The sequence below is a fragment of the Balaenoptera musculus genome, chromosome 7 (assembly GCF_009873245.2).
Source record: "Balaenoptera musculus isolate JJ_BM4_2016_0621 chromosome 7, mBalMus1.pri.v3, whole genome shotgun sequence".
NCBI classification, from domain to species: domain Eukaryota; kingdom Metazoa; phylum Chordata; class Mammalia; order Artiodactyla; family Balaenopteridae; genus Balaenoptera; species Balaenoptera musculus.
The window spans coordinates 113063958-113091324 of record NC_045791.1 but is presented as its reverse complement, the minus strand read 5'-3'; the positions used below and the strand labels follow the sequence as shown (position 1 = coordinate 113091324).

Here is a 27367-nt window from a genome sequence, read left to right as displayed (position 1 = left end):
AACCTCTGCACAGAAAGAAACACTGTAAAGTCAAAAGACTTCTTCAAAGACAAACAAGGGAAAAACTTTGATAGCTCATAGCACAGACAAAGGGTTAATTTCTTTAAAACATGCCAAACTGCAACTGAATAGAAAAATGGGCAAAAGAACAGGCTGTTCACAAAAACAGAAACCTAAATGACGTTTAAACACATAATTAGAGACATGCAAATCAAAACTACACTGAGATCCCATTTTTCATCTATCAGATGGGCAGAACTCACAGAGTCTGAAAGCCCTGTGTCAGGAAGCATAGCAAACAGGCACCCCCTGTGGGACCATGGGAGCAAACTGGGACCACCTCTGTGGAGCTCACGATGGAGCTACCTACCAAAATTTAAATGTCCACACCATGCTTTTAAAAACCCCACTTCTAAACAGTATTTCAGGGGATTCCTTGGCGGTCCAGTGCTTAGAACTCTGCGCTCTCACTGCCGAGGGCCCGGGTTCAATCCCTGGTGGGGGAACTAAGTTCCTGGAAGCCACGTGGCACGGCCAAAGAAAACAAAAAAAAGTATTTCACAGGTGCAAAGCCATGCATATAGAACAACATTTGTCACAATAACGCTTCTAATAGCAGACAATTAACCATACCCTAAATCTGCAGCACAGGACAGGCTGCTAAACTGCAGCAAATCCAGTGACACTCGAGGCGGGTAGACTAAGGCTGTTCTCTCTGCACTAAAGTGAAAAGACCGCCAAGGTAAACTGTTAGGATAAAAAAATCTGGGTGCTGAACAACGAACACACCACCACTGCATGGGGGGATATAAATATAGATATAAATCTATAAATATGCACATATGTACTGTAGGTAAACGCACAGACTCTCTCTGAAGGGGCAGTTAACTAGGAACGGTTGTTGGTTCCAGAGAATTGAACCACGTGACTTAACCACAAAAGAATGTCTGAAAAATGGACCACCTGAAAATCAGAAACTTCTGTACATCAGAAGACACTGTTAAGACAGGAAAACGGGAAGTCACAAACTAGAAAATATGTGCAATACAAAAGTCCAACGAAGGTCATGAAGCCAACACATATTTAAAGACCTACAAATCACAAGGAAAAGGCAGACGGTCCAGTTAAACAGAAGAAACACCTGAACAGGCACTTTCAAAAGAGCATTATCTAAATGGCCAATGAACAGTAAGAAAAGGTGCGCAACATGACGTCAGGGAAACACGTGCTCAACCAGACGCCCTCCAGGAAGCTAAGAATAAGAGGACGGGCAGTGCTGACGCTGGCGAGAACGTGGGGCACCGCGCGGAGGCCGCGCCCAGGCTGGCGGGGGGGCAGCTCTGCAGGTCCCCTGGGGAAAAGCGACGGCCAGAGCTGCCCTGCGGCCGCGCAGTCCAGCCCCGGGGTGCGCTGAGCACAAGCGCGCTTACGTACAGCAAAACACACGTTTGAGAACGCTCACCGCAGCTTCACTTACAGGCAAAAGCTGACAAGAGCTGAAACGTCAGACTGGATGGGTAAACGATATACGGTTTGTTGACACGACGGACTATGACCCAGTGATGGAAAAAAGAGACCACTGCTTCATGCAGCAATACTGGTTACTGATAAACGTCAGTGCACACACCATATGACTGTCTCTGGACCAAACTGAGTGTCTGGCAAAACCATTTTATAGTCCTAAAGATCCAAACAGCAGCTATTTGGGGGCTGTAAGTGGCTGGCGGGGGCACAAGGGAGCCTGTGGTCCATCTCCACCAGGGGTGGAGGGCATGTGCACACACGTCAGCTCACCAAGCTGCACACGAAGGGCTGCACACCTCACTGTGCAAGTGACACCCTGGTACAAAAGTCACCACAAGGAAAATAGGAGGTCAAACAGCCTTGGGAGTTCCTGAAAGCTGACCTTTCACCTTTTACATTAATCCTTCTAGAGTTGCTCTGAGGCGTCAGGACGCACAGGGCACGAGGCACCTGGATCCACCGCTGGACGGCCCTGCCTGGAAAGAGTTCCCAGCCTTTGGCCAAAATGCCTTTGCCTAAATCCTCCCCTGATCAATCTCCTGCAGACACGGTCCAGTTTGTCAAGGGCCCTTTCAGAAAGGTAATCCATCCAAAACAAAAGGATCAGGAGTGGGTGAGGTACCACGCAGGCCACACGCGAATTGGGAAAGCAAAGCAGGAGGGCAGAGCTGCGGGTCTCCGGCCGCTCCCGGCTGCCCTTGGGCCCTCTGTCCCTGCAGTGACACAAGACGCACGGTTCCCGGGCGTGTGAAGAATTTTAGGAAGATGCTGAGCGGTTATTTTCCAAACCCAAAGAGGACAAAACTAGAAGAAACAGTTTAATCGACATTTTAGATTTCAGCTAAAAACATAGAGAGGCATCGATGGTCAAGATGATGAACTGTAAAAGAATCGGCGTGCTGCCCGGTCAGCGCCAAAACAGCAGAGACAGTGAACTGACCAAGCTTGGTCACCCTCTGCCTGATGTGGACGAGAAACCAGGGATTTTCTTGAGATACCTTCCGGCTCCTTGGTTTCATCACAAGGAACAAGTTGCGTCACGCGGCCACAGGAGCACAGACCTGGAGTTGGAATCCCGGCTTTCCGCTTGGTGGCTATGCTGGTCCTGGGTTTTCCTCATTTGAAAAATAAATAATTCTTACCCTGAAAGGGTTTTCTGGGGATGTCACGAAACCAGTATGAACACTGCCCCACGGGACGCCCGGCACAAGCCGGGGCCGTTGTCTGCACATGCGCTGCTGTGTCGGCACTGCACAAAACATCTTCCAACTGTGCACAGAGAGAGCTCCCACCCCCGAGGACCGTCCGTCCAGGTCTTGTGTTTGTTCAGTCTCCTCCTGACACGTGTCTGGGAAGAGGCACTCGTGTCACCTGCCCGGGGAGCGTGCTTCTCGCAGGCAGCCGGTGCTTCCTCCCTCCTGTCAACGCCTGTGCAAACACGTGGACACGGACTATCTTTTCTACAGTGTAGTTTAAGAGTATTTCAACATGACTCGCCAAGATGATTTTCCACAGGTTCATTCCTCTTAATTTTTACAGAAGCATCTCGACTAGGACTTAGCTAGTGAAATACGGCAGCTCTGTCCTGCGTCCCTTGTATCTGTCACATGTCCATCTCTGCCTTCTCACGTCTTCCACACTCAGAGTTTACCTTCTGTTCCTAAAAATACAGACACTGACCATCAGTCGGACTGCAGTCCGCACGGTCTGTGCCCACAGGGGCGGATGGTCAGAGGGAACGAGGCTGCCTGACCACCATGGAGGGCGTCTGAGCACCGGCAGCCCCAACAGACGCAATGGAGAGACCAACTTCACAGCCCAAACCAGGGCGGGGCTTCAAACACCAGGCTGGAGGAGATCCGGCATTAATAACATAACCAAAGTACAAAATACAGGTTACAAACGTTTTGTTCAGTGTTTCCATTTTTCCAGTTGGTCACAACGGCAGAGCTCTTCTCCAAGCTTAGACATAAAGCATATTGTTAAAAATCTACATAGACAAAAGTACCATTAAAAATTTTGTCTGGATGGAAATGGGTTACAGAAGCTTAGCTAACAAAGTACTTCTTTATTCTTTGTCTTAGCAGTGTGGGAAAATCCTTCTTGAAAACGCTTGACTTTGTCCTTCAACTTGTTTGTTCCATGTGCCCGTTTGCAGCTCATCTGCCAGACGAAAGCTCCCCTGTCTCTGCTCCTGTACTGAAACTCACATCTCCACCATTAGCTTCAGGACTTAAGATTCTTCTTGTCTAATAATTAGATCAACCAAACTTCCTTTTATAATGTTACACTGTGCAATGAAGATAATCTTGCGAGCTCAGAGGAAACTGTAGCCACATTCATCCTAGACACTCTGAAAGGTCACCCGCGTTTCTGACGGGCATTTCCCCCTCACTCTGGCTCACGCTCAAGTCTGAGATTCTCGCATATTCCTCAAATGCTGTATAACCAGAGATCCACTCCCTCCTGCGCTGAAGGCCACAGGAGTTGTGTGAAGGTGGAGGACGTGAAGACATCACTGCTACGTCTGCTTATCAGGCAGGGGACCCAGCGTCCTCAGACAGAGATCACCTTGACCACGGGACGTGGGCACCAAATGAGCTCACACATCCGTGGATCCACTGGTGCCCCAGCTCCTCTTACAATAGCTTCTCCGAAACTACTCGAGGAAACAGGACAGCTTAAATCCCCAAGTAAGAACCTGTTAGTACAGGTGAGCTAGTTATCCCTGTATTGCCCCTCTGCTCCAAGTCCACCCTTCTTTGTGGCTTTGTGACCCTGGAACAGGACCTGCAGACATTTCTCTCTGACCAGCTGGAGACAGCACAGGAAGAGAGGGCCTCTCTCGCTGCTTCTGGGCTCTGGGCTCACAGCTGCTGGCCCGTGCAGGAGGCCCAGCAGCGACTCTCCCTCAAGCTCCGGTCCCGCCGCTGGGCAGCTCCTGCCCACAGCCTGTTCCCGGGGCCCTTGGTCTGAGCCGTGGGCTTGGGGGCGGCGGCAGCTGACTGCACTTCCTGCTCCGCATCCCGCGGGGCACCCTCCCCGCTTCGTAGTTACTGTCTGTGACCAGTTAACAACTGTTGCATTTCCCAGTTCACAGGGCAGGTGTATTCTGTCTCCTGACCCGGACCCTGAATAACGCGGCTCACAGACCCTGGACGACGCCCACGGTGTGCACGGCCTAGGCAGGAGAGGGCTCCAGAACTGGGGGAAAAGCCCAGTCCACAGCAAGCCTCCCGCAGCTCGTCCAAACGCACACGGTTAGCACAACAGCCGTGACGTGACGGCGGCAGAAGCTCGTGGCCAGGTGAGGCTTAAACGCGGAACGGTGAGCCTTAGACAGAGGGTCACGCAGACGTCTGTCCTGCGGGGTGCTCTCACCAGCGGGGGAGGGGGCGACGGCAGAGAAGCAGAATCGGTGGAGAGCATCTTCACAAGACCCTGTGGAGTGGGGAGGGGCTGAGGTGTGAGCACAGAAGGAGAGAGACGGGAACCCCCCCCCCCAGCTCGGGGAAGGACCACCCGTCTCCTCCCACCAGAGCGAGGGCGCTGGTGACCTGGCTGACCCGGGTGAACGAGGCCGCACGTCCCCACCACATCCTTACGTAGCTTACGTCCCACGGCGGCAGCCAAGGAAGCAACCTGCTACTTTAGGTTTGGTAGTTGGGCGATCAACCCACTACTATTTTTATTCCTTGTCTTTAACGCAGCATCAGGGAAAAATAAAACGGAGGGTGTGTCTTGGCGGTGAATCTCCTGGAGCAGCCAGTCTCTCGGGTGATTCCCTTCTTTCGTCCTCGTCAACAGAAGGGTCCGGTTGGCTTGCCGGCCCTGACGTGTGTGCACCTGTGGAGACTGCCTGCTCCCCAGCCAGGGCCCTGCAGAGGGGAGCCTGCCTACAAAATCAAACTGCGTCTTTAAAAAGGTCACTGGAACCGATACCAAGCAGTCTGAACCTTCATCTGCAAAAATACACAGACAACCAGGAATGAGCAGAGGCTTAACACCAAACTCCTGAAACAGAGGCGTCGACCTGGAAAGCAGACAGATGAATTCCCGATGGACGGAGCGGATGTGGTAACCAAAACCGAAACGACGTCATTAAAAAAAAACACGAAGATCCTCAGAAAGGCCAATGGAACAGGTCAATGTATTCATAAAATGAGAAGATTTCGAAGAAAGAAAAACAGCAACTAAAGACTAAAAGGAGGAAATAAAAAGATAACTCCAGAAATTAAAGGTCAACAGGAGGCCTGAACTGAACGGGTAAGACGTGCACCTGCACGGGTGTGGACGGTAAATGGAGGCATTCCTCTCGAGATGGAGTAATGAAAGCAGCGTTCAGACTCAGGAACGTGAACCGGGAGCCACAAACGTGTCTAAGAGGAATCCCAGGAGGGGGCGACACAGGAGGGGAGGGGCTGGGGGGAGGGGTGCTCAGTGACTCTTCTGAGGACGCGGTGTAGACTGTCACTTCCTCAATCTCTTGCTGGAATCACTGAAAATCAAGAAAGAAGATAAGAAACAAAAATGTAAAGTCCATTTCCAGCAAAACTAGGAAACTGCTAAACCCTGACTCACAGCTGGGTGGGAGGAGCGCCAGCAGCAGAGCCAGCCCGAGGGCGTGGGAGGCTGTGGGACGACGCGCGACAAGACGCCAGGGCACAGGTTTCAGCAGAAAGCCTCACAGAGCACTAAGCCACGCGATGGGCACAGCTTGGGGGGGTGAAACCTACACCCCTTGTTTGCAAAAAGGAGGGGAAGAGGCGGCGGTGGCAGAATCCAAACCCGGCCCGTCTGGCTTGGAGATGCACAGGAGGCGGAGCCAGATGAGGCCCACGCAGGACAGGGTGAAAGACCGCCCTGCAAAGAGCCAGGCCAGCTGCTGCTTTCGGCTGACTGAAAATGAGGGGTGAACTGAGTCACCCCCAAGCCTTAGGTCTTACATAAATGCCAAATGTCCACGACTCTACAACCAGTCACTCATACAAGACCCCCTTAAAATAGCTAATCCATGAACAGCTGAACTGCTTCAAAGATGGGTGACCAAAATAGAACGATCCTGCAAATATTCAAACACATTCAAGATAAAAGGAGGGAAAAAAAAAACAGAAAAAAAAAGTCAGATGAACACTTAGCAGAAAAATGCCGCCTCTTAGCAGATGAAACTGCGGCCAAAATTTCATCATGAAGTTAGAAAACAGTTAATAAAGCAACTGCCTCTGTAATACAGGAGCACAAAGTAGAGAAACAGGAGCTCTGGAAAGAGAAGAGAAGAGAACAGCTATTCAAGGAAAAGGGACCACCTGGGAGTGAGTTCCCGGGTGCCTGCTTTCTGGCCATGTGACCCTGGGCAACAGTGTAAACTGGGTTACTTGTCTGTTATTATTGAGTTGTGAGAGTTGTTTTAAAAAATATATTCTAGGGAATTCCCTGGTGGCACAGTGGTTAAGAATCCGCCTGCCAATGCAGGGGACACGGGTTCGAGCCCTGGCCTGGGAAGATCCCACATGCCACGGAGCAACGAAGCCCATGTGCCACAACTACTGCCTGCGCTCCAGGGCCCATGAGCCACAACTACTGAGCCCGCGTGCCACAACTACTGAAGCCCGCGCGCCTAGAGCCCGTGCTCCGCAACAAGAGAAGCCACCGCAATGAGAAGCCCGCACACCGCAACGAAGAGTAGCCCCTGCTCGCCGCAACTAGAGAAAGCCCTCACGCAGCAAGAAAGACCCAACGCAGCCAAATAAATTTATATATAAAAAATATATATATATTTTTAGATAAAGTCCTTATCAGATGTATAATTGTAATTTTTTCTCATTCCTTTAACTTTCTTGATAGTGTTATTTCTAGCACAAATTTTCTTTTTTCTTTTTATTTTTTTTTCTTTCTTTTCTTTCTTTTTTAAATGAAATCCAATTTATCTATTTTTTTTGTCATGTGTGATTTTGGTGTCATATCTAAGAAACTACTGTCTAACCTGAGGCATGAAAATTTACTCTTAGGTTTTCTCCTAGAGTGTTATAGTTTTAACTCTGGCCATTTAGGTCATTGATCCATTTTGAGTTACTTTTTGTGCATGGTTTGAGGCCAGAGTCCGACTTCACGTAAGGATTTATTTCTGGACTCTCAGTTCTATTCCACTGACCTATACCGTCGCCCCTCGGTATCCAGGGGCACTGCCGCAGGTAGCCAGATCCGCAGATGCTCCAGTCCCCTAGTGGTGCTCCATGTCTGCAGGTTCTGTGTGCGTGGATTCACCCGTGGTCGGCTGAACGCGTGATGTGGAGCCTGCAGGCACGGAGGGCGGTCTGCACCTCTGTCCTCCTGCCGGCACACCACCACCTGGATCACTGCCGCGTGCTCGTCATCCGTGGAACGGGAACATGTGACGCTTCCAACTTTCTTCTTCTTCAAGATTGTTTTTGGCTCTTCTAGGTCCCTTGAATCCCCATATACATTTTAAGACCACCTTGTCCGTTTCTGTAAAAAAGCCAGCTGGGACGTGACAGGGATCACAACAGATCTGTAGGTCAGTCGGGGAGCACGGCCATCTTAATAACAGCAAGTCTGATAATGCAGAAGATAGAATAGCTTTTCCGCTGATTTACTTACATCTTCCTTCACTTCTTTCAGTAGTGTTACAGTTTTCAGTGCACAAGGTGTTTTTTTGTTTGTTTGTTTTAAAGTTACAGTTTCACTGGAGCTCATAATATGTGTCTGGAATTGAGTTGCGCTGTCTCTGGTGATGGTTAGGTCTGGGCCATCCCAAGCAGGGGTGGGAAGTGGAGGGATGAAATGCAAAGCAAAACTCCTGGGCTTCCACAGCTGAGCTCCATGTTTCCATTCACTGCCCTTTGCTAGAAGCACGAGGAACAGTTGCAAATAAGCAGTTATGACATTTTGGTAAACACCATCCTAAAATGCCAGTGAAAAATATATATTCTCTAAACCAAATCTTTTCTTTTAATCTTTAGCTATTCATTGAAGGCAAAAAAAAAAAAAAAAAAAAAAAAAAATCTGTTTCTCCTGACATTTGATTCTGGCATTTAAAATTCATCTTTAAAGATCATGTTTTTCAGAAACACAGAGTGAGATTTATTGAATTTGTTTTTAGTAGCATGTAGGCATTTCCCCCCCTAATTAATGGAGCTTTTCAGAGAACATAAAATCTGGTTCTATCACAAATCAGTACTTCTAGGAGACAAATGTAAGAGATTCAATTATTTTAGGACTTTACCTATATTATTGTGTTTAGTTTTTAGGAAAAAATGCAATGTAAAAAATAGTTAATATCTTTGTAGCTGGATTCAACGTAAATACTCTACAACTGTGGTTTAAGTTTTAAAACATAGGAAAATGGATGGACAATACAAAAGGGAGGATAATTTGACCATATAAATAAAAAAATCAGTGAATTGTAATTTAATTAGAATTTTACTGTGCTTGAGAATTTGCAATTATTTTTATAATTATACTGCAAAGGAGAAAAGAAAAGACCTTTCTAGGCTATTCCCTTTGGAATTTTTTTCCCATAAATAAAAAGTTTCATTCAAAATCTACAGGTGACTAACTGGCTTTTCAAAACTCTCTTTTTATGGGTTAAAACTACAAATTTCCCCTTCAAGAAATTAGTAGTTGACTACCAGGGAGCATATAAATTTTGAGGTTCTTTTTTAAAAATTTTATTTATTTATTTATTTATTTATTTATTTTTGGCTGTGTTGGGTCTTCGTTTCTGTGCGAGGGCTTTCTCTAGTTGTGGCGAGCGGGGACCACTCTTCATCGCGGTGCGCGGGCCTCTCACTATCGCGGCCTCTCTTGTTGCGGAGCACAGGCTCCAGATGCGCAGGCTCAATAGTTGTAGCTCACGGGCCTAGTTGCTCCGCGGCATGTGGGATCTTCCCAGACCAGGGCTCGAACCCGTGTCCCCTGCACTGGCAGGCAGATTCTCAACCACTGAGCCACCAGGGAAGCCCCTGAGGTTCTTTCGTTAAATTTGTTCCCAAGTATTTTATTCTTTTTTGATGCCACTGTAAATGGAATTGTTTTCTTAATTTTATTTTGGGATTGTACATTGCTAGTGTATTGAAATACAAATTGATATTTGTATATTGATCTTGTATCCTGTGGCTTTGTTGAATTTGTTTAATAGTTCCAATAGTTTTTTTTTTTTTTTTTGTAGATTCCTTAGGATTTTCCATATACATCATAATGTCATCTGTAAATAAGAGATAGTTTCACTTCTTCCTTTCCAATACGGATTCCTTTTATTTCATTTTTTCTTACTCTTTTCCTTTTTTTCCTAATTGTCCTGGCTGGAACTTCCAGTACTGGGTAAGTTTTAAAAATTCCCTGTATCTCAGTTTTCTCAATTATAATACAAAACTAATAATAATGCTGCTAATGGTTAAGGAGGAAATTAAATAATACATGCAAAGTGCTTTTGAACAGCACTCAGAATGTGGTAAACACTCAGTGTTGGCCATTGGGTTGTACATAAGAAACACAGCTGAAGCAAATGATACAGAAAGGTTGAAAATAAAAGAATGACATGGTTGAATCACGAATATGGCAAACAACAACAACAAAAAGTAAGGGAACATGAACTTTATAGAATACATGGTTGAATTTAGGCCAAAAAGGCAACTGAGACCAAAAAAAAGTACACATTTTATAAGAGGAAAACAGTGCTATGCCCATCAGCATATTACAACGAATATCTTGGTACCAATTCACATGGTGTCAAGATTCATAACACAGAAACTACAGGAGGTAAAAAGAGAAACAGGTAAACTCGTGAACGTTGGGACGTGCTTACGTGATCAGGTGGACGGCGTGTGACGTGGACGGCGAGCCTGCACCCCACGTGCACACACACGGCCGACCGTCTGGAAGATTAAACGGGTAGCATGACCAAAATGTCAAACACGTTATTTCTGGGTGTAGGAGAATAATACATTTAACTTTTTTCCTCTGTACTGACTGACTGAATTTTTTACTGTGAGCATGTATTAATCTTATCATTTGAAAAAAATACATAAAAAGTTTTCTACAGTGAAAAAGCAAAAAAAAAATCAACATGAAATACTATAACTTTATAAAGTCAGTTGACTTGAATAATTAAAAATAACAGCATCAGTTTCTAAACTGTAGAAAATTTGCAGCAATAAAAACTTTGGGGGACTTCCCTGGTGGCGCAGTGGTTGGGAATCCGCCTGCCAATGCAGGGGACACGGGTTCGAGCCCTGGTCTGGGAAGATCCCACGTGCCGCAGAGCAGCTAAGCCCGTGCGCCACAGCTGCTGGGCCTGCGCTCTAGAGCCCGTGAGCCACAACTACTGAGCCCGTGTGCCACAACTACTGAAGCCTGTGTGCCTAGAGCCCGTGCTCTGCAACAAGAGAAGCCACTGCAATGAGAAGCCCGTGCACCGCAACGAAGAGTAGCCCCCGCTCACCGCAACTAGAGAAAGCCCGTGCGCAGCAACGAAGACCCAGCACAGCCAAAAATAAAAAATAAAATAAATAAAAATTAAAAAAACAAAAACAAACAAACTTTGGTTTTCCAGAACTTACAGCAACAATTTTCCAAAACAAGTTTGCCCTCCTCTAGTGCTCTTAGGTGTCTCCTAATCTGATTCCACTAAATAAGGAAAAATTGAAGACCCTTTGTAGAAGCCTGTGTTCTCAGCAAGAGTGTATCAAAGTCTCTCAAGATGTCTTTTTTTATTATGTCTTTATGTTAATATGCTAACAAGTTAAATTTTATCTCAGTACTTATGTAAAATTTATAGTTTCATTTCATAATTTGGATTCCTCGCTACATTTAGGATATGTTTCTCCTATTTTATACGGTTTTAAAAGACATAGGATTGATGTAAATCAGAGCCAGAAGCAAACAGCTATAAAGCTGACTATCCTTGATTTAGTATGCCTGATTTAAGAGTCCATGTTCCAACATAATTTCCAGAAGGAGAGCAATGTCTAGAGCCTTAAAGTCATTCTGAGTTGTCTTAACTGAAAATTACTTTAATAGGGGAAAAAAAAAAGGCTTTTCTTTGGCTACAAAAATCTAACTTTATCAGATTCAAATATCAAAACATGCAAAAAAGCATAAGGCCACATATTATTGGATTAAACAAATGCAAAAAATATATGAGGAAACATTATAAATATCTAAAAAGAGAACAGTAAGAAAGAATGTACCTTTCATAATCAGTAATGTTAAATTTATTTTAGAAAAAGATATTTTAGGCTCGACAGTGAAGCTATGACAGAAGTCTACACGGGAACTTCTGAAGAAGGCTCAGTCCCAGGCAGGGGTTTGAGACCAAGAGCCGAGCAGGAAAACATTTCTTTCTGATTTTCACTGTCACCAGAAAAAGCCCTCAAGTAAGGGCCGGGATCCTCTCTGCCACGGTGGCAAAATGAAGCCGTGTTACATAAACTACAAAATTACACACACAAAAGCATAACACATGTGCAAAGGACATTCCAAAGCATTCCAGTAACAACAGTTTGGAAGCACCTACAGATGTTTTTCATGTTTCTCTTTAAAGACTAGTCAAAATCTCGCTGAAAATAAAAGCCCATAATTCCTGTGACCCAGGAGTCGAGGATAGGAGAGTTTAAAGCGGCCTCCTCGGGCAACAGCTGACATGGCTGGCACGTGCGTCTCGCCGCGAGGGGCCCGAGCGCAGGAGGGCCAGGGCCTCCCCGGGGACCCACCCCCTGCGTCCCCTCTCCTCCCGCCCACATGCCCGGCTCTGGGTCTGCACCCCCTGCACGCGCCGGTCCATCCCCACCCCTTCCTGCCTAAGGGTGCACCCACACTCCGCCCCTGCCTGCTTTGTTTCTCTCCTGAGCACTAAGGGCTCTGCTTTCCCTGGTTTATCCTCGAGCGTCTACTGCAGCATAAGCAGCAAGAAGGCTGGGCTCACCTGGCATCCCGGCCCGGCTTCCACAGCGGTGCCCAGAGCATCCCAGGTGCTGGGAAACACCTGCCCCCGAGAGTCACGGGGTCGCGGAGCGCGGCACAAACCCACACCAACGGCCTGTCCAGGTGTCCAATCCCTGACTGTGTTTGCCATAAACTTTCTGTCCTTTTCTCCACTGTAAGTTGCCACTTTCTGTGATGTCTCCAGCATCCCCTGGCTTTTTCTTTTCACTTCAAATACCATATACTTACTCTCAACTTCCTATTTTTTTTAACTTCTAATATGATGTAGAAAAATTTGCAAATTGCATATTTAATAAGGGGTTAAGATCCAGGATACGTAGAGAACTTTTAAAACTTAACAAAAAAACCAAACAACTCAATTCAAAAATGGGCAAAGGACCTGGATAGATATTTCTCCAAAGAAAAAATATATATACAAATAAGCCCACGAAAAGATGCTCAACATCACTGACCATCAGGAAAATGCCAATCAAAACCGCAGTGAGATACCACCCCACACCCATCAGGATAGCTGCTATCAAAAAAAAAAAAAGAAAGAAAGAAAAAGAAAAGAAAATAACGAGTGTTGGCTAGGATGTGGAGAAATTAGAAACCTCACGCACTGTTGGTGAGAATGCAAAATGGTACAGTCACTGTGGAAAACAGTATGGAGCTTCCTCAAAAAATTAAAATAGACCACGTGATTAAGCAATCCCACTACTGGGTATACACCCAAACAAAAAGAAAGCAGAGTCTCGAGGAGATGTCTGTACACCCATGTTCACAGCAGCACTACTCACAAGAGCCAAAACGTGGAAGCAACCCATCTGCCCCTCAGCATTTGAAGGGCTAAGCAAAATGTGGGCCATCCATACAGTGGGACATCATTCACCTTGAAAAGGAAGTTCTGACACAGGCTGCAACACGAGAGAACCTCGACACCACGGTGCTGAGTGAAATAAGCCACTCGCTCAAGAACAAATACTGTGTGATTCCACTTATATGAGGTACTCAGAGGAGAAGAACCACAGAGACAGTAGGATGGTGGGTGCCAGGGGCTGGGGGTGGGTCAGTGTTTCACGGGGACAGAGCTTCAATTTTACAAGATGAAGAGTGACAGGGATGGACGGTGGTGATGGCTGCACAACGACGAGACTGGATTTAGTGCCACTGAGCTGCGCACTGAAGAGTGGTCAACGTGGTAAATCTCTCTTGCATGTATTTTACCGAAAAAAAAAAAAAAAAAAAAAAAGTAAAGCAAACACACACACACAAAACCCCTCAAAACAAAACCAAAATAGTTAAGTCTGATAAAACTGTGTCTAAAAAACATAACTTCTGCCTATTAAACTGGAGATTTTATTAAAAACCATAATAGGTGCTGCTGGGGGGTGTAAAGCGCTTCTGCCCTTTGTGGGGCCCCCCGAGGGCCGTACAACACCCGCTGACGCAGAACCTCCAGCTCCAGATATTTATCTAAAGGGAAAAATCCAGAATGTGTATAAAGATTTATTACAAAGAAACTGAAAACTAGAAAACTACGTAGTCATTAAAAATTTAAGGAGAAAGTATACAGAAACATGTTCAACAGTATGCTAAGTTTAAAAACAGACTACAAATGTATGTGGTTTGATTCTAGGTGTGTTTAATGAATACATGTGAACAGATAGAAGGCTGGGAGGATATTCAGAACACTGTGCTTGGCTGTTTCCTGGGTGGTGATTCTTGGCTGTAGGCCTTCCCCATCTTCCATTTTCTTACAAGGGACACGTGTGATTTGTATCAATCAGCTGAACTCCCTCCCAAACAGGCGGCATCAGGAACCCTGCATGCCATCCTGGCTGGGCTCCGAGGTGCCGGCTGCACGAGAGCCTCGCCAGGGGCACAGTGTTGCCAGGGAGCAGACGCGGCGCTGGTGCAAGTGCTAATCCTGGTGGACACGCTACTTGTGAAACAGTAAGACAAACTTTGGAAAAAACGTGTATTAAACAGTGCAAGTGAAAACACAGAATGCTCTCTTTGAAAGAAGAGAGAGAACTGTAATCCTCCAGCCAGCTTTCTGGAGAATCTTGGTTACTTTCTTTAACTGAAAGTGATCAGTAACACAGAATTAGGTTCTTAGGACAGAAAATGAATTGTGGGGCTGCTACGACCTAGCAAAGCTCCACTGAAAAGTGGAGCTTGGAGGAAGTCTTGCGGAACATCATACCTTCTGGGGGAGGGGAGGGGGAGGGGGGAGGGGAGGGGAGGAGGGGGAGGGGAGGGGAGGGGAGGGGAGGGGAGGGGATGGTGTGTTTGTTTTGTTCAGGGATTGAGTGAATGGACGGAGGGAAGAAATGAGGGTCAGGAGGAATGGGTCAACAGAGAGTGCCCGGGGTGGGGGAGGGCACACATTCCAGAACCCGTCAGCTCTTCTCTGAACCCCGGCCGCCCATCCTGCCCAGAATCACCTGAGGATTCCTCAGCAGCACGGCATGTTTTAAAGGTGGCCTTGGTGACCCAAATGTGCAGTAGGTGTGAAAGGCCCACTGGAGGCTGCGGGGGGTGGGGGGGACCAGGAGGATGGCAGCGCTCTCGGATGACCTGGCTGGGGACAGGAATCAGGACGGGACGCAGACGGCCCCGGGGCCAGGCCCACCAGCGGTCCGCACTGGGCAGCAGCCCCCGTGGACGGAAGCAGCAGGAGAAAGGCCACAGGCCCAGAGGACGGCTGGCAGTGGTCCTGTGTGGACGAAGGGCCCGTGAGACGGTCTAACGGGTTTCCAGAACAATCCACGTACCTGGGCAGGGCGAAAACGGGCACATCCTACAACCACAAAGTCCACGCTGGGGACACACCCTAGAGAAACCTGCGCACGCGCACACGGCGACACACACAGGAACATCCGCAGCAGCACTGCTCCTAACACCCAGACACTGTTCACCACCGAACAGAACAGATTCTAGTAAGTTCTGAAAGCCCTGGGGTGTGCCAGGCTACACGGCTCAATATGGGGGGCAGGACACGGGGTGTGTGTCGGGCAGCCGAGCGAAGGCCTGCAGAGGAGAACTCCGGGCCTTTCTGGCCTCCCCGCCCACGCGGCCCCCGCAGGAGCAGACGGGCGCGGACGTCACCCCGCTCCCCCACTCTGGCCACACGTCCGGACGGGGCCCCTGAGCAAAGCCGTTCCCAGACTTGGAGCAAGGCCCTTCCTCACGCCGTCGGGTGGTGAGGGGCTGAGATTTAAAACCTGGTGCTAACGTGCCCCACGCGGCTGCAGGGAGAGGGGTGCGCGCGCGAGCCCGGGAGGCCGAGGTGGTCAGGCAGCATCACTCCGAGGCGGGCCACCTCCCTGTGGGGAGTTGGGCCAAGAGCGCAGGCATCGGAGATTTCTGGGAAGGGATGGAAACTGAACGGGAACAGCGATTCAAGGGCCCAATCAGTGCAACAAGTACAAGGTCAGCTCTTCTAGCCTCCTATGAACAAAGGACAACAGAACCAAATTCCTTCTGAGTAGTAAATGAGAGCATCACGTGGATAAGAGCAAGGGTTCCAGAGACAGCCGAGGGGTGGGGTGGGGTCACAGGTCAGCTGCGTCACCCAGCGGCTCACTCTGCCTCTGCGTCCTGCTGGGGATGCCAATGACACGAGCCCGTCACGTGTCTTAAGGGCTCAGGAAACAGCTTACAAGTCAAGACAACCCAATGGGCAAGTTTCCTTTCTATGACCCTCTGCTGGGACCCTGAGACAAGTCTGCTGTCTTCCATTACACAACCGTGGGGATGGGTCTTCTCTCGGTGACATTTCCCGATTCTTTTCCATTTGTCACCGGTCATCATCGCGGGGTCATCCAACATAGACTGTACATGCCAACCCACAGGCATGTGCGTGTGCAGGCGTGTGCGTGCATGTGTTTTGGAGCTTCGACACCACAGCTGGGTAAACGTCCACACCTCTGCCTCGTCCCACCCTGCCACATTCCTGGGCTTCAGGGTCAAAACACAGATCAATTTTCCAAGACAAAATAATAGGTTTCAAAACCTAGGGCAGAATCACATAATTGCTGCATATACTAGGGACACACAGAGCTCTTATATAAAGCCTATATTACCGCCAAACTTCAGATGCTGAATTACTAACTTCTTCTTCTGAGATCAGACCAAAATAAGCTCTAAGGCGGTTTCTTTGCCATATTTAGGGTGCTCATGTAGGAGCAGTGACAAACATCTGGCTACGATACTTCGTGGAATTCTGGCTATTTCTTCCTGGCCAGAAAGAAAACATTAAGTTTTTACTGGAATAGCAACTTCAAGTCCTCCAGCATGGGACTTCATGGCTGAGAATCCGTCCTCCTACTTGCCACATATTCAAGCTAAAGCTTTTGCAATTCTAAAAAAAAGAAAGAAAGAAAGCCCATTCTGAAACTTTTGAGGATGTTAAGAAAAGGGGGAACGTGAGCAACCTTCATGTTCATTAGAACTCCATCACACCTGCCAGCAAAGGCATGACATTCACTCCCGTGGGTGAGGTCTCCCCCACCCAAACCACATCCCAGACTGTTCTTTCAATCACTAAATATCACTCTTTCCACAATACCGACTCCAGATAACAGGAAAGCTATAGGTGACGTCCATTCCTAAACCCGCCATGAATGGTCAGCGACGCAGGTACGTGCCCCGTCCCCAACGCCGCGCCCTCTGCAGTCGAGGGGAGGCCTCTCCAGGGAGGACAGGACCGCCAGCTCGGCCCCTCTGCCGCTCCCGGGGCACCACGGAGACCGCTCACACGTACAGGGCAAGGAGCCGGACGCTTTCGACTCCCCGACTTTGCACGCAGGACAATCGAGCTGACACACGGCCTCCAGATGGTTTCTCTTACAGCTCAGAAAAAAGCTTCCCAGAGCTGAGGTCAGATTTCTAATTTCAAAACCACAGAATTCATTTAATTAACTGAAAACAAATCATGGTTTTACTAGATCAAAAACTTGGTCACTGACTGACCTTCGGGGGAGTTAAAAATCCCATCAGTAAATGTCAAACATCACTTAAAATAAAACAGAGTTGAAGCTCCACCCTGAATCCATCAGACAGATTTCTCCCCCTTTCTTTGCGCCCTTCCAGACAAAACAGAAGTATTTTAATTTAACTAGTAATCAATATAAAGAACCACAAAGTACATCTTGCTTCATTATCATACATAATCATAATAAACGTAAGTTTGTTAAAGCACATGATCTACATGGATGAGAGTAAATCACAGACATTGGCAGCTAGTACTTACAAGTGAGATAAATATTGATTTAAAAATACAATTGTCAGGGGACTTCCCTGGTGGTCCAGTGGGTAAGACTCCGTGCTCCCAATGCAGGGGGAACACGATCCCTGGTCGGGGAACTAGATCCCGCGTGCCGCAACTAAGACCCGGCACAGCCCAAATAAATAAACAAGCAAACAAATACATCTTTTAAAAATAAATAAATAAAACGTGTCAGTAAAAGTTCCTAGTTCTATAAATTTGCATGACAACTCTAAATGAAACTTTAAGATGTTTTAAAAACTTTGACAAGGCAGCTCCCACCCCTCTACCAGCTTCAGTTCCCAGGGCCTCCAGCGCCTGCCCTCAGCCTGCTTTCTCTGTGGTCCTCACAACTCTGGCATGTAGAAATGTTCATTCCACGTGTGGTGACTGGGCCACAGCTAGACGGTTAACTCCACAATTACTCATCATCTATCCAAGGAACCACCCCCAAAGATAAATTTTTAATGGTACAATTCTCACATTTTTGGGCTGAAAACCTTTAAAAATTTTAAAAATTTCACCTCAAACCACAACGAGATACCACTTGAAACCCACTAGGATGGTTAGAATCAAAAAGTCAAAGAATAGTAAGTGTAGTTGAGAACGTGGGGAAATTGGAAGCCTCATAAAGTTGCTGGTGGATATAAATGGTGCGGCCGCTTTGGAAAGCAGTCTGCCGGTTCCCCAAACGGTCACACACAGTCGCTGTACGACTCAGCAGTCCCACCCCCAGGTGTCTGTCCAAGACATGCGAAACGCATGTCCCCACAAAACCTGTACCCGAATGTTTACGGCAGCGATGTTCGCAACAGCCCAAAGGTGGGACGTCCACCAGCTGACGAGTGGGGAACAAAAAGGAAAATAGTGCTGAGACGTCAAACAACGTGGATGAAGCCCTAAAACACCACGCTAAGTGACAAGCCAGTCACAAAAAGCCACGTGCGACCCTGCTCAGATGAAAGGGGTCTGTGGAAACAGGACCCAGGTCACGGTTTGCTTAGAGCTGGGGGGGGGCACGGAGGATGCTGGGGTGCGAGGGCGACAGCTAAAGGGCGTGGGGTTTCCCGCTGGGAGGGATGAAAACGTTCTAAAACTGACCGGCGTGACGGCTCTGCGTTTCTGTGAATACGTTAAAAACCACTGAATTGTACGCTTTACGTGGGTGACTGTACGGTTATGTGAGTTATATCTCAATAAAGCTGCTAAAAAGTTTCAGCGTATTCAGCGCTGCTCAGGAAAAAGCAGACAGACCCCAGCTTCCAGCTTCCAGCCACCTTGACTCTGGGGCAGCAGGACTGCAGACCGAGAGAGAAAGCCAGAGAAGGAAAAGGCTCCCGTGTGGCCAGCGGTTCTGGCTCTCAGAGCACTGGCCGGTATCGTGGGGCCTGAGCTGGCGGAAGCAAAGCTCACGTCACCGCCCTGGCGGGTGGGAGACAGACGGAGCCGGCGGCTCGCGGATGGCGCTCACCCCTCGGAAGGAAGGGAACGAGGGCGGCGGGAGGGCAGCCTCAGCTGCTGAAGCAGCAGGAGACGACGAGCCACAGACCCCGCCTGTGAAGAGCCACGGGCACCAGCAGAAGACGCCGTTTCAAAAATAACTAAACGTCAACTTCTTCCCCTAAGAATAAACCTTCGGTATCAACCAGGGGAGTCCACACAGGCCACACCGGGCCAGGTGCCACCGGCTGCACCAGAAGGTAACATCAGCACATCAACCCTGCGAGTCTGCAGATACTACTGCAGAAAACTTAGTAGAAAATAAACCAAATCAGCACACCGTAAGATAGGTGTGGACGGCCAAAAAACCCCAGACACACAAAACACGACACCTGAATCCCTAACATCAGAAGACGCTGCCATAGAGGGAAAAACTAAAAACTCTCCTAAAGAAAGCATGTTACCCAAGCTCACCCTCGCTTCCGTTCGGTCGACCGCACTTACCGGCACTGGTCCAAACACGGAAGCAGCTTCGCCGCCCAGGACCTGCCTTCCAGGAGGAAAGCCCGGCCAGCTCCGGGGCGGGGGCGTCTTCCCCAAGACCTGCCTTTTGTGCCACCAACAGAGGCCACGCGCCCCGGGACCTCACTGCCTGGCACCTCAAGTCTATACCACCCACAGGCCCACAGCGAAAGTCACCCAACCACAGTGTGTCTCTCAGTCCAACTGTACAGGGCGGGCGGGGGAACGACAGATAAGATCAGTGACCAGGGATGGTGGGGCAGGGGCGGCAGGCCCGGGGAGACCCAGCCTGGGCTCTGCGTCTCGGATCTTGGCAACGGTGGCCCACGGGAGACACTGGGGAGGAGGGGGCAGGGCAAATGCACCTTCTCCAGCAGCCCCTCCCGGAGGAGGCCCCACAAAGTGCTTCATCTGGCAAACCCGCCCAGCCCGCTGACACCAGATACCAGAGCTTCGCAGACCGCTTCTTTCCAGGGACTGCGCACCTGATCCTTGGCAACAGCTGTGTGAGAGCCTGAAGAAAACAGACTCCTGGGTACTTCTCCACCCCCTGAACCTAGGCTGGCCTGGCAGCCTTCTTGATCAGTAAAATCCGGTAGAAGGTACACGCATGAATTACAAGCCTAGACCTCAGGGACCTCACAGCTGCCACCCCCGAGCGCATTCCCATCACCATGCGAACAAGGTCACTCCAGCTCGCTGGAGAGTGAGGTCCCACACGGAGAGAGGTTCCAGTTGGGGCCCCAGACATGTGAGCGAGGCCATCCTAGACCACTCAGCACTCTGAGCCCACCCAGACCAGAAGAACCTCCAAGCCAACACTCAGACATGCAGAAAATATTAAATATTTGCTCTTTTAAGTTATCAGGTTTGGGGGTGACGTGTTACTCAGCAAAGCTAACTGATACAGTTGTAGACGACTAGGGTACTTAGAAATAGAATACAACTTACAAAAAAATACATTGAGTTTTAACTTCTCCTGAAAGGTATGCATCAGTGGGTAGCAAAATTTAAAAAGTACCCTATCCAACTCAGGATATACAACAGCAATTTGATTCTATAATTACGGGTAACTCTGCCAGGTATATCAAAATACCAAACATGATGGTTCTATTTGGTTAAAAGAAACAACAATCACAATTTATTAAAACTTTGACACACTCTCTATATTCTGAACGTTTATAAAATGCTATCTCTGATTTAAAAGCGAATTTCTCAGAGAAGGATTACATCTTATTTATGACTCAACAATAAATGTGTGCTTTTTTCCTTTTTTGGTCCTAGGTTTAGTTGATGAACACCATTAAGCAGGCCAGAAAAAGATGCTCTAAAAGTAAACTCTAACTAATGCAATTCTTTTCTTTTCTCTTCTTTCTTCCTTTCTTTCAAAAAATCTGAACCTCTTTTAAGCCTAGACCATAGCAAATGTGTTTATCATAGGATGGCTACATGGTGGAAATTCTTCCAAACATTTGGCTGGAAGAGACCTGAGAGCCCAGCTAATTCCCAGACCTTTAACCTGTTTCTCCAGGTGACTCATCCGAGTATGGTTAAGACAGGGACTGAGAGCCAGCCCCCCCCCCCCCAACCTCCGCTTCAGGGCTCAAAGGTGGCCTGTTCCCAACTCCCTGCCCTGCAAAGGCTGCTTCTGGCAACACAGGAGCGACTTGTGAAGGTGGACAGACAGGCCCTACCAGCTCCAGTTACCACTGCCCTGATGAAATGACATCTGGTTTCTTCCTCAAATAAGACCTAAAAGAAGCATTCAGGGTTCCCTGAGTTCAGACACTAGGAATCTAGGCACTAGATACCTGCCACCGAACACTCAAGGTGTACCCTGGGCTCCAAGCAGGAGGGCACCTCTACTCCTCAAGCCCCCCAGCTGGCCTCTCCCCTCCGCTCCCCCCCGACCGTGCTCACCTCCTTCCTCACCTCCGCCTTCTCAGGCAAGGCATCCTGCAATCAGGCTCCGGGGAGCTTCAAGGTTTCCTCTAGGCCTCTTCACACCGGGCCCACAGCTCCTCAATCATCTTTCTATTTTCTGTGTAGCACCTTGACCTCTCTCCAAGCATAAATAAACCTCCTGCTAAAGTTTAAGTTCATTCTCTCGTCTTTACTTTGTGACATTAAGAGTAGGGGACGCTTCCAAAGGTATTATTTTAAACCAATATAAAAATATTAGAAAAAAGAATATGTTCCTGCATTACTTATGAAAATAAGTAATTTTTAAAAAGAACATTCATTCTATTGCCATTTAGAAAATCCGAAAAGATGTTTTCAAACATTTGCTATATTCAATTGTCTTTGCCAACATGATCAGTGCAATCTATTATTAGAGAATTTTCACAATAAAAATGTTCCTATTGCTGAGCTAGAAAGACATGCCCTATGCGAGCGCTGTGCCAGGTGCCAGGCTCTTCGTGTGCTGAGTGCTCCGCCCTCGCCCCAGCCACCCTGGGAAGCGGGGACCTGAGTCACCCTCACATTCAGACGACGACACGCTGTGAGGCTAAGGGGCGCCCTCACCCAGCGGCTCGGCCACCAGGACCTGGGTGCAGACGAGCTGGTTCCAGTCTGCACTGCACAGCTCTCAGCTAGCCTCTCAAAAGAGAAGAACGTCAAGACCACGTTACATCAGAACTTTAAGACAGGAGAATACCACTCCCCAGCCTAAAAGGCGAAACGCAGACGGAGTTCCCAAGGATTTTATTACCAGCCACTCGGGGGCGACTCGATAAACAGGCAAAGTCTAAGCAGCAAAATGGAGTTCGGTACATAATACCAAATAATACCCGACTTCTAGAAAACGTGAGGAACTAGGCCTCCAGGGATCACGCTTCTTACCTCAACGCCAAACACCTCGACGGAGTCGTCCAGCAGCTGCACTCGGACGGGCGTCCTGGCCGCCGGCCACGCCGCTGCCGCCGAGGGGCCCGGCCCAGGCTCGAGGGTGCTGACGCCCGCGGGGGTCGGGGCGCCTAGGCGTGTCCCTGGGGTCTGCAGGGCGCGGTAGGTTCCTTCCAGCTCCCCCATTCTTCACCAGCTAAGAGTGAGGAATGCACTAAAACACACAAAAACCCCCCAAATTATCTCCAGTTATTTCGATATTAGAACAACGTAAGAAAATTACCGGGTACACAAGAATTCTCTGCACTGTTTCTGCACTTCTACGAGTCTTAACTTACATCAACATAAAGAGTTTAGAAAGATCATCTTCTCCTCATACCTCGACTGGTGAGCGTACCCAGCAAGAGGCCCAGCACCGCTGCCGCCGGGCGCGCAAGCAGGCGGTGCGGGAACTCCTTTAACCCCAGACCCTGTGGAGGAGCCGCAGCACCTCTGCTCACCGGCAGCGGCAGCGGGAGGGGAGGCCCACAGCCGCCTGCGCTCTTTCCCCAGACCAGCCGGAGGCCCCGCACCTCCTCCCTCCACCAGCCCGGACATTCACGTGCTGACCACACGCTGTGTGTGCCCAGAGGGCGCTTTTCTGCAAAGGGAAAGGGGTACACACAGCACGGTGCCAAAGTGGGTCCCGGGCCCCACCTCTGCCGACACGGTGGGGAAAATGCCAAGGAAGGTGGATGAAGAGAGCCAGGCTGTCTGCCCGCTTTGCACGCCCCGGTTTTTCTAAGCTGTGTCACCAGGCCGGAGCGGGGGCCGCCAGCGGTTCAGGAGGTAACTTCAGACCTGGCGCTGAGTGACAGCCTGGCACACGTCACGGGGAGCACACGCGGGCCACCCTTCCCAGCACCCGCTCTGCCCTGTCCTCACAATACCCCTGTGGTCACCACCACCCACGCCCTCCTCACCCATGACGACACCGAGGGTCTGCGAGGGTCAGAGAGCTGCCCCGGCAGGCGCTCGTGCCCTTTCAACCCTCCTCAACGTGCCAGGGGAAGGGTTTCCGGTGCTTAGCTGTCAAGTTGAACAGAGCCAATCACGCCATTGTTTTTAACAACCACAGGACAGGCTCAGCGCCCGCTAGAACCTGGTCACACTGCCGTGCTTTCAGTCGCCCTTATTAATATAGTTACCTTCTATTTATGGCCAATTTCCTTCTTAAATGCGTGTATTTATGTATGAAAGTCAACTTAAAGAAACATACCTAATGGTTAAACGCAGTATGGCCCACACAAATGTCAGATGTTTAATCAAGAAAGAATGCAGATGCTGTGAAAATCATTTTATTTTGCTTAATCATCTTCAAAAAGTCTTCTACTAATTTGCAGTAAATATTTTAGAGAATTAATCTCACTAAACTCCTAGTCTGTGCCCTTTCATGCCGACTTAATTGCTGAGTCCTCTGGCCTTTTCCTCTTTTTCGAGCTTATTTTGTTATCAAGATAAACCAACTCATGAACTTATTATCTCTTCAATTAAGATGGAAAAGCTTCTCAGTGATCCACTGCCAAGCAACTCCTACTTAAACCCTACTCAGCGAAGACCTTCCCAATAATCTGCGTGAGAATTTCCAGGCACATCTGGCTTATCAAACAAGCAAAGAGAAAATGAGAAAGCTAAAACCCCCGGGAAAGGTGAAACGTGCGTAGCATGAGCAAAGTGATGAGGCGACGTGTCATTCTGCGAAATGCAGCTCCCGACCCACCTCATGCACAAACGAGCGGGGCTGACCCCCTGCTCGGACTGGCACGTGGATCTCCCGCGCCACACGTGTGGCCCAGGTTGGCAGTTACCCACCGTCTTCAGAATTCTCTCTCCAGGCTGCATGCCCCCGGGAGCGGTCACTAATTCTGTAAACATTTGCTAAGTATTTACTTAATTAACATCGCAGGCATCAAAGAACAGGCACTGCACAGGCCGCAGTCAGGAAGCACACTTCAGAAAAGCCCTGTTTATGCCACTGCCGACACTCAGCGTGAGGCATATGAGGTTCTGAGAGCATAAATGTGAGCGTTTTCATGCCAGTCTCACAAACCTGAGTAGTTACTGCCAGAAGAGAGGGGTGTATGTTAAGGAAAGTCAAGACCCACCTCTCAGGGTCCCAGGTGTGGTACACAGGTGAGAGCAAAGCGTGGTCAGCTCACAGCACTCGCCCAACACCCACCACCAGAGGAGGTTCTCCTGAAACAAGCTACGGGATGTTTTACTTTGGGCACCAAAGTGATCCTTTCCCTTTTAAGTAGAGCTACAATTCTGAAAACATATATACAACCAAGATGTACTTTTAGGAGTCACTTCTGTTGTGTATTCCATTGTAAAATTCTCATTTATATTTCTTCATAATTTTAGATGGAAAAAAATTTCTTCAGGTTCTTTCTCTTTTACTTATTATAAGAAAGTCATGTCTAAACGCCTACTTTAAAAAAACAAAACAAAAACAAAAACCAAGCAAGACTAACCTGTCTTGCGGGGCACGTCCGGCTGAGAAAACTGCAAGAAGAACTGCAAGGAGGTTATTCCTAGAACAGTCAGGGCAGTGGTCCCCTTGGTGGGGGGGTCTGACCCCGGGGGCAGGGCACAGGGGAGGGGTCTCCCGGGTGTGGCTGGCACAGTTCCATCGCTTCACTGGACAGCTGTCCACTTCATTCATTAATCTGTACATTTGATTAATGCGTTTTTCTGATCTGTGTTATTTTATAGTAAAAAATATTTAGGGCTTATCCTGGTGGCGCACGTGGTTGAGAATATAAGTGCCAAATGCAGGGGACACGGGTTCGAGCCCTGTTCTGGGAAGATCCCCACATGCCGCGGAGCAACTAGGCCCGTGAGCCACAACTACTGAGCCTGCGCGTCTGGAACCTGTGCTCCGCAACAAGGAGGCCGCGATAGTGAGAGGCCCGCGCATCGCGATGAAGAGTGGCCCCCACTTTGCCGCAAATAGAGAAGCCCTCGCACAGAAACAAGACCCCAACACACCCATAAACAATAAATAAATAAATTAAAAAATATATATATATTTAAACCAGCATACTTTTAATTTACCATTGTTTCGTCTCTCATAAGAACAAAAGATACGTTAGACAGATGAAAAAAAACAATTTTCTTGGCTCAAGGAATTCTAAAACACGGCTCTTGAGAGGAAGCCTTTGCAGGTTTGTACACCTTCTGAGCAGCACGCTTACATCCTAGTTATCTGCACCTGGTCAAAGTAAGACACCCACACAGCTTAGGCTGAGACCCCGGACCACGAGACGGCCTGATCCCGGAGGTTCATCCGAGGGAGACAAGTTCTCTTAAGAGGAAGTGACCCCATGGGGCACCCTCCTGCTGATATTCCAAAGAAAGCTCTGTTTGCTATTACACAACAGCAATGTGGCATTAAACCACCCATTTAATAATTACTCAGCTTTAAGTTTAAGAAAGTTTAGAAAGGAAGACACTTAATGGAAAATTGAATGTAACTGCCGTGCTGTGAATGTTAGTTAATCATGGTCTCATTTTAGAACAAGCTGCAGAAGGGACCCCTCCCTGCAGGAGCATGAAGCTGCTCATTCAACAGTCTTGCTACAGCCCGATTGCTTCCTGTAGTCTTACAATGGGAAAAAACGAAAGGAAAAAATGTATGCACTGAATTTGCTTTACATAAATTATAACCTAACAGAAATTACTTTGTTTTGCTGTGTGCTTATAAATAAACATTAAAAAGGCAAGAATATGCAAACTGGACTAGACCCCCAGAGCGCGTCCCGCAGTCCTGCAGGCCCTAAACGTCAGGCATTAGCCCCCGCTCACTCCCCTGCTGCTGCCAGAGACCCTCTCCAGAAATCTGGAGGGAATCAGTGGCGTCAAGAGTCAGCCGCCTACGAGGGACTCCAGTTCCCTTCTCCCTCCCAGGTGAACAAAATGATTTGCAGTCTTCATTCCTAAAAATATTTCTGGTGGCTACATACAAATTTCCGCCACTGATATTTAGTGTTACCTACTACAAACTCGGCTCCTATGTATTCTCATTTAATAAAAAATTTAAAAACCAACTCGTGACATATAATTTCCATCTCGAAGTTGGAAAAATTCGGCTCAAAAGTCTGCCAAGGCTTTGGGTGATGATGTGTCAATGCAGGTTTGTAACAAAGGTACCACTCGGGGGGGCGGGGGGGACAGGGGGGGAGACTGTGCACGTCTGGGGGCGGGGGGCATATGAGAAATCTGTGAAACTTCCACTCGACTTTGCTGTGACCTTAAAATTGCTCTAAAAAGCAGGTCTATTAAAAAGAAAACAAAGCTCTGCCACAGAACACGTAACCCAGAAGCGACAAAGCCGGGACATGAGCCCAGCCCAGATGTGGCCCTCGAGTCGCCTCCCCCTCGGCTGGGAAATCAGCCCGTGGCTCCCCAGACAAGCGCAGTCCACTGTCCACAGCAGTGGAAGCCGCTAAAATTTCTGTCACGCGTGGAAAAGCTCTCTACGTGCTTCTTTGATGAGAAGGCGAATAAAAGCAAGGTGCAAAGCAGGCACATGGCGCGCTAACTCTGGTTAAAAGAGGAAGACCGTAAACACATGCATTTTTCAAACCACCACCCTGGAGGGTAAACCAAAACCTAAAGGAAAGAGCTGCCTCTGGGGGCAGGGGGAGGGGGAGGCGCTGGGAGGGCAGCGCTGGGCTCTGCTTCCTGAGTCTACAGTGTTCAGTCATGTCGCATAGGGAACCTTGTCGATGTGCTTTTGCCACGTAACATAACCTGTTCCCAGAAGTAACACCAGGG

At 48.4% G+C, this 27367-nt stretch overlaps 1 protein-coding gene across 2 annotated transcripts in view; it reads right to left on the bottom strand.

Annotated features, from left to right (window-relative positions):
• Positions 1-27367, bottom strand: part of FARP2 (FERM, ARH/RhoGEF and pleckstrin domain protein 2) — an 89723-nt gene that overhangs the window by 56339 nt on the left and 6017 nt on the right. For both annotated transcript variants that reach the window (XM_036858180.1, XM_036858179.1), the window contains exon 2: positions 22547-22763. In XM_036858180.1, coding sequence (XP_036714075.1) covers positions 22547-22735 — 189 coding nt within the window. In that variant the 5' untranslated portion in view covers positions 22736-22763. The remainder of the gene's footprint in view (positions 1-22546; positions 22764-27367) is intronic.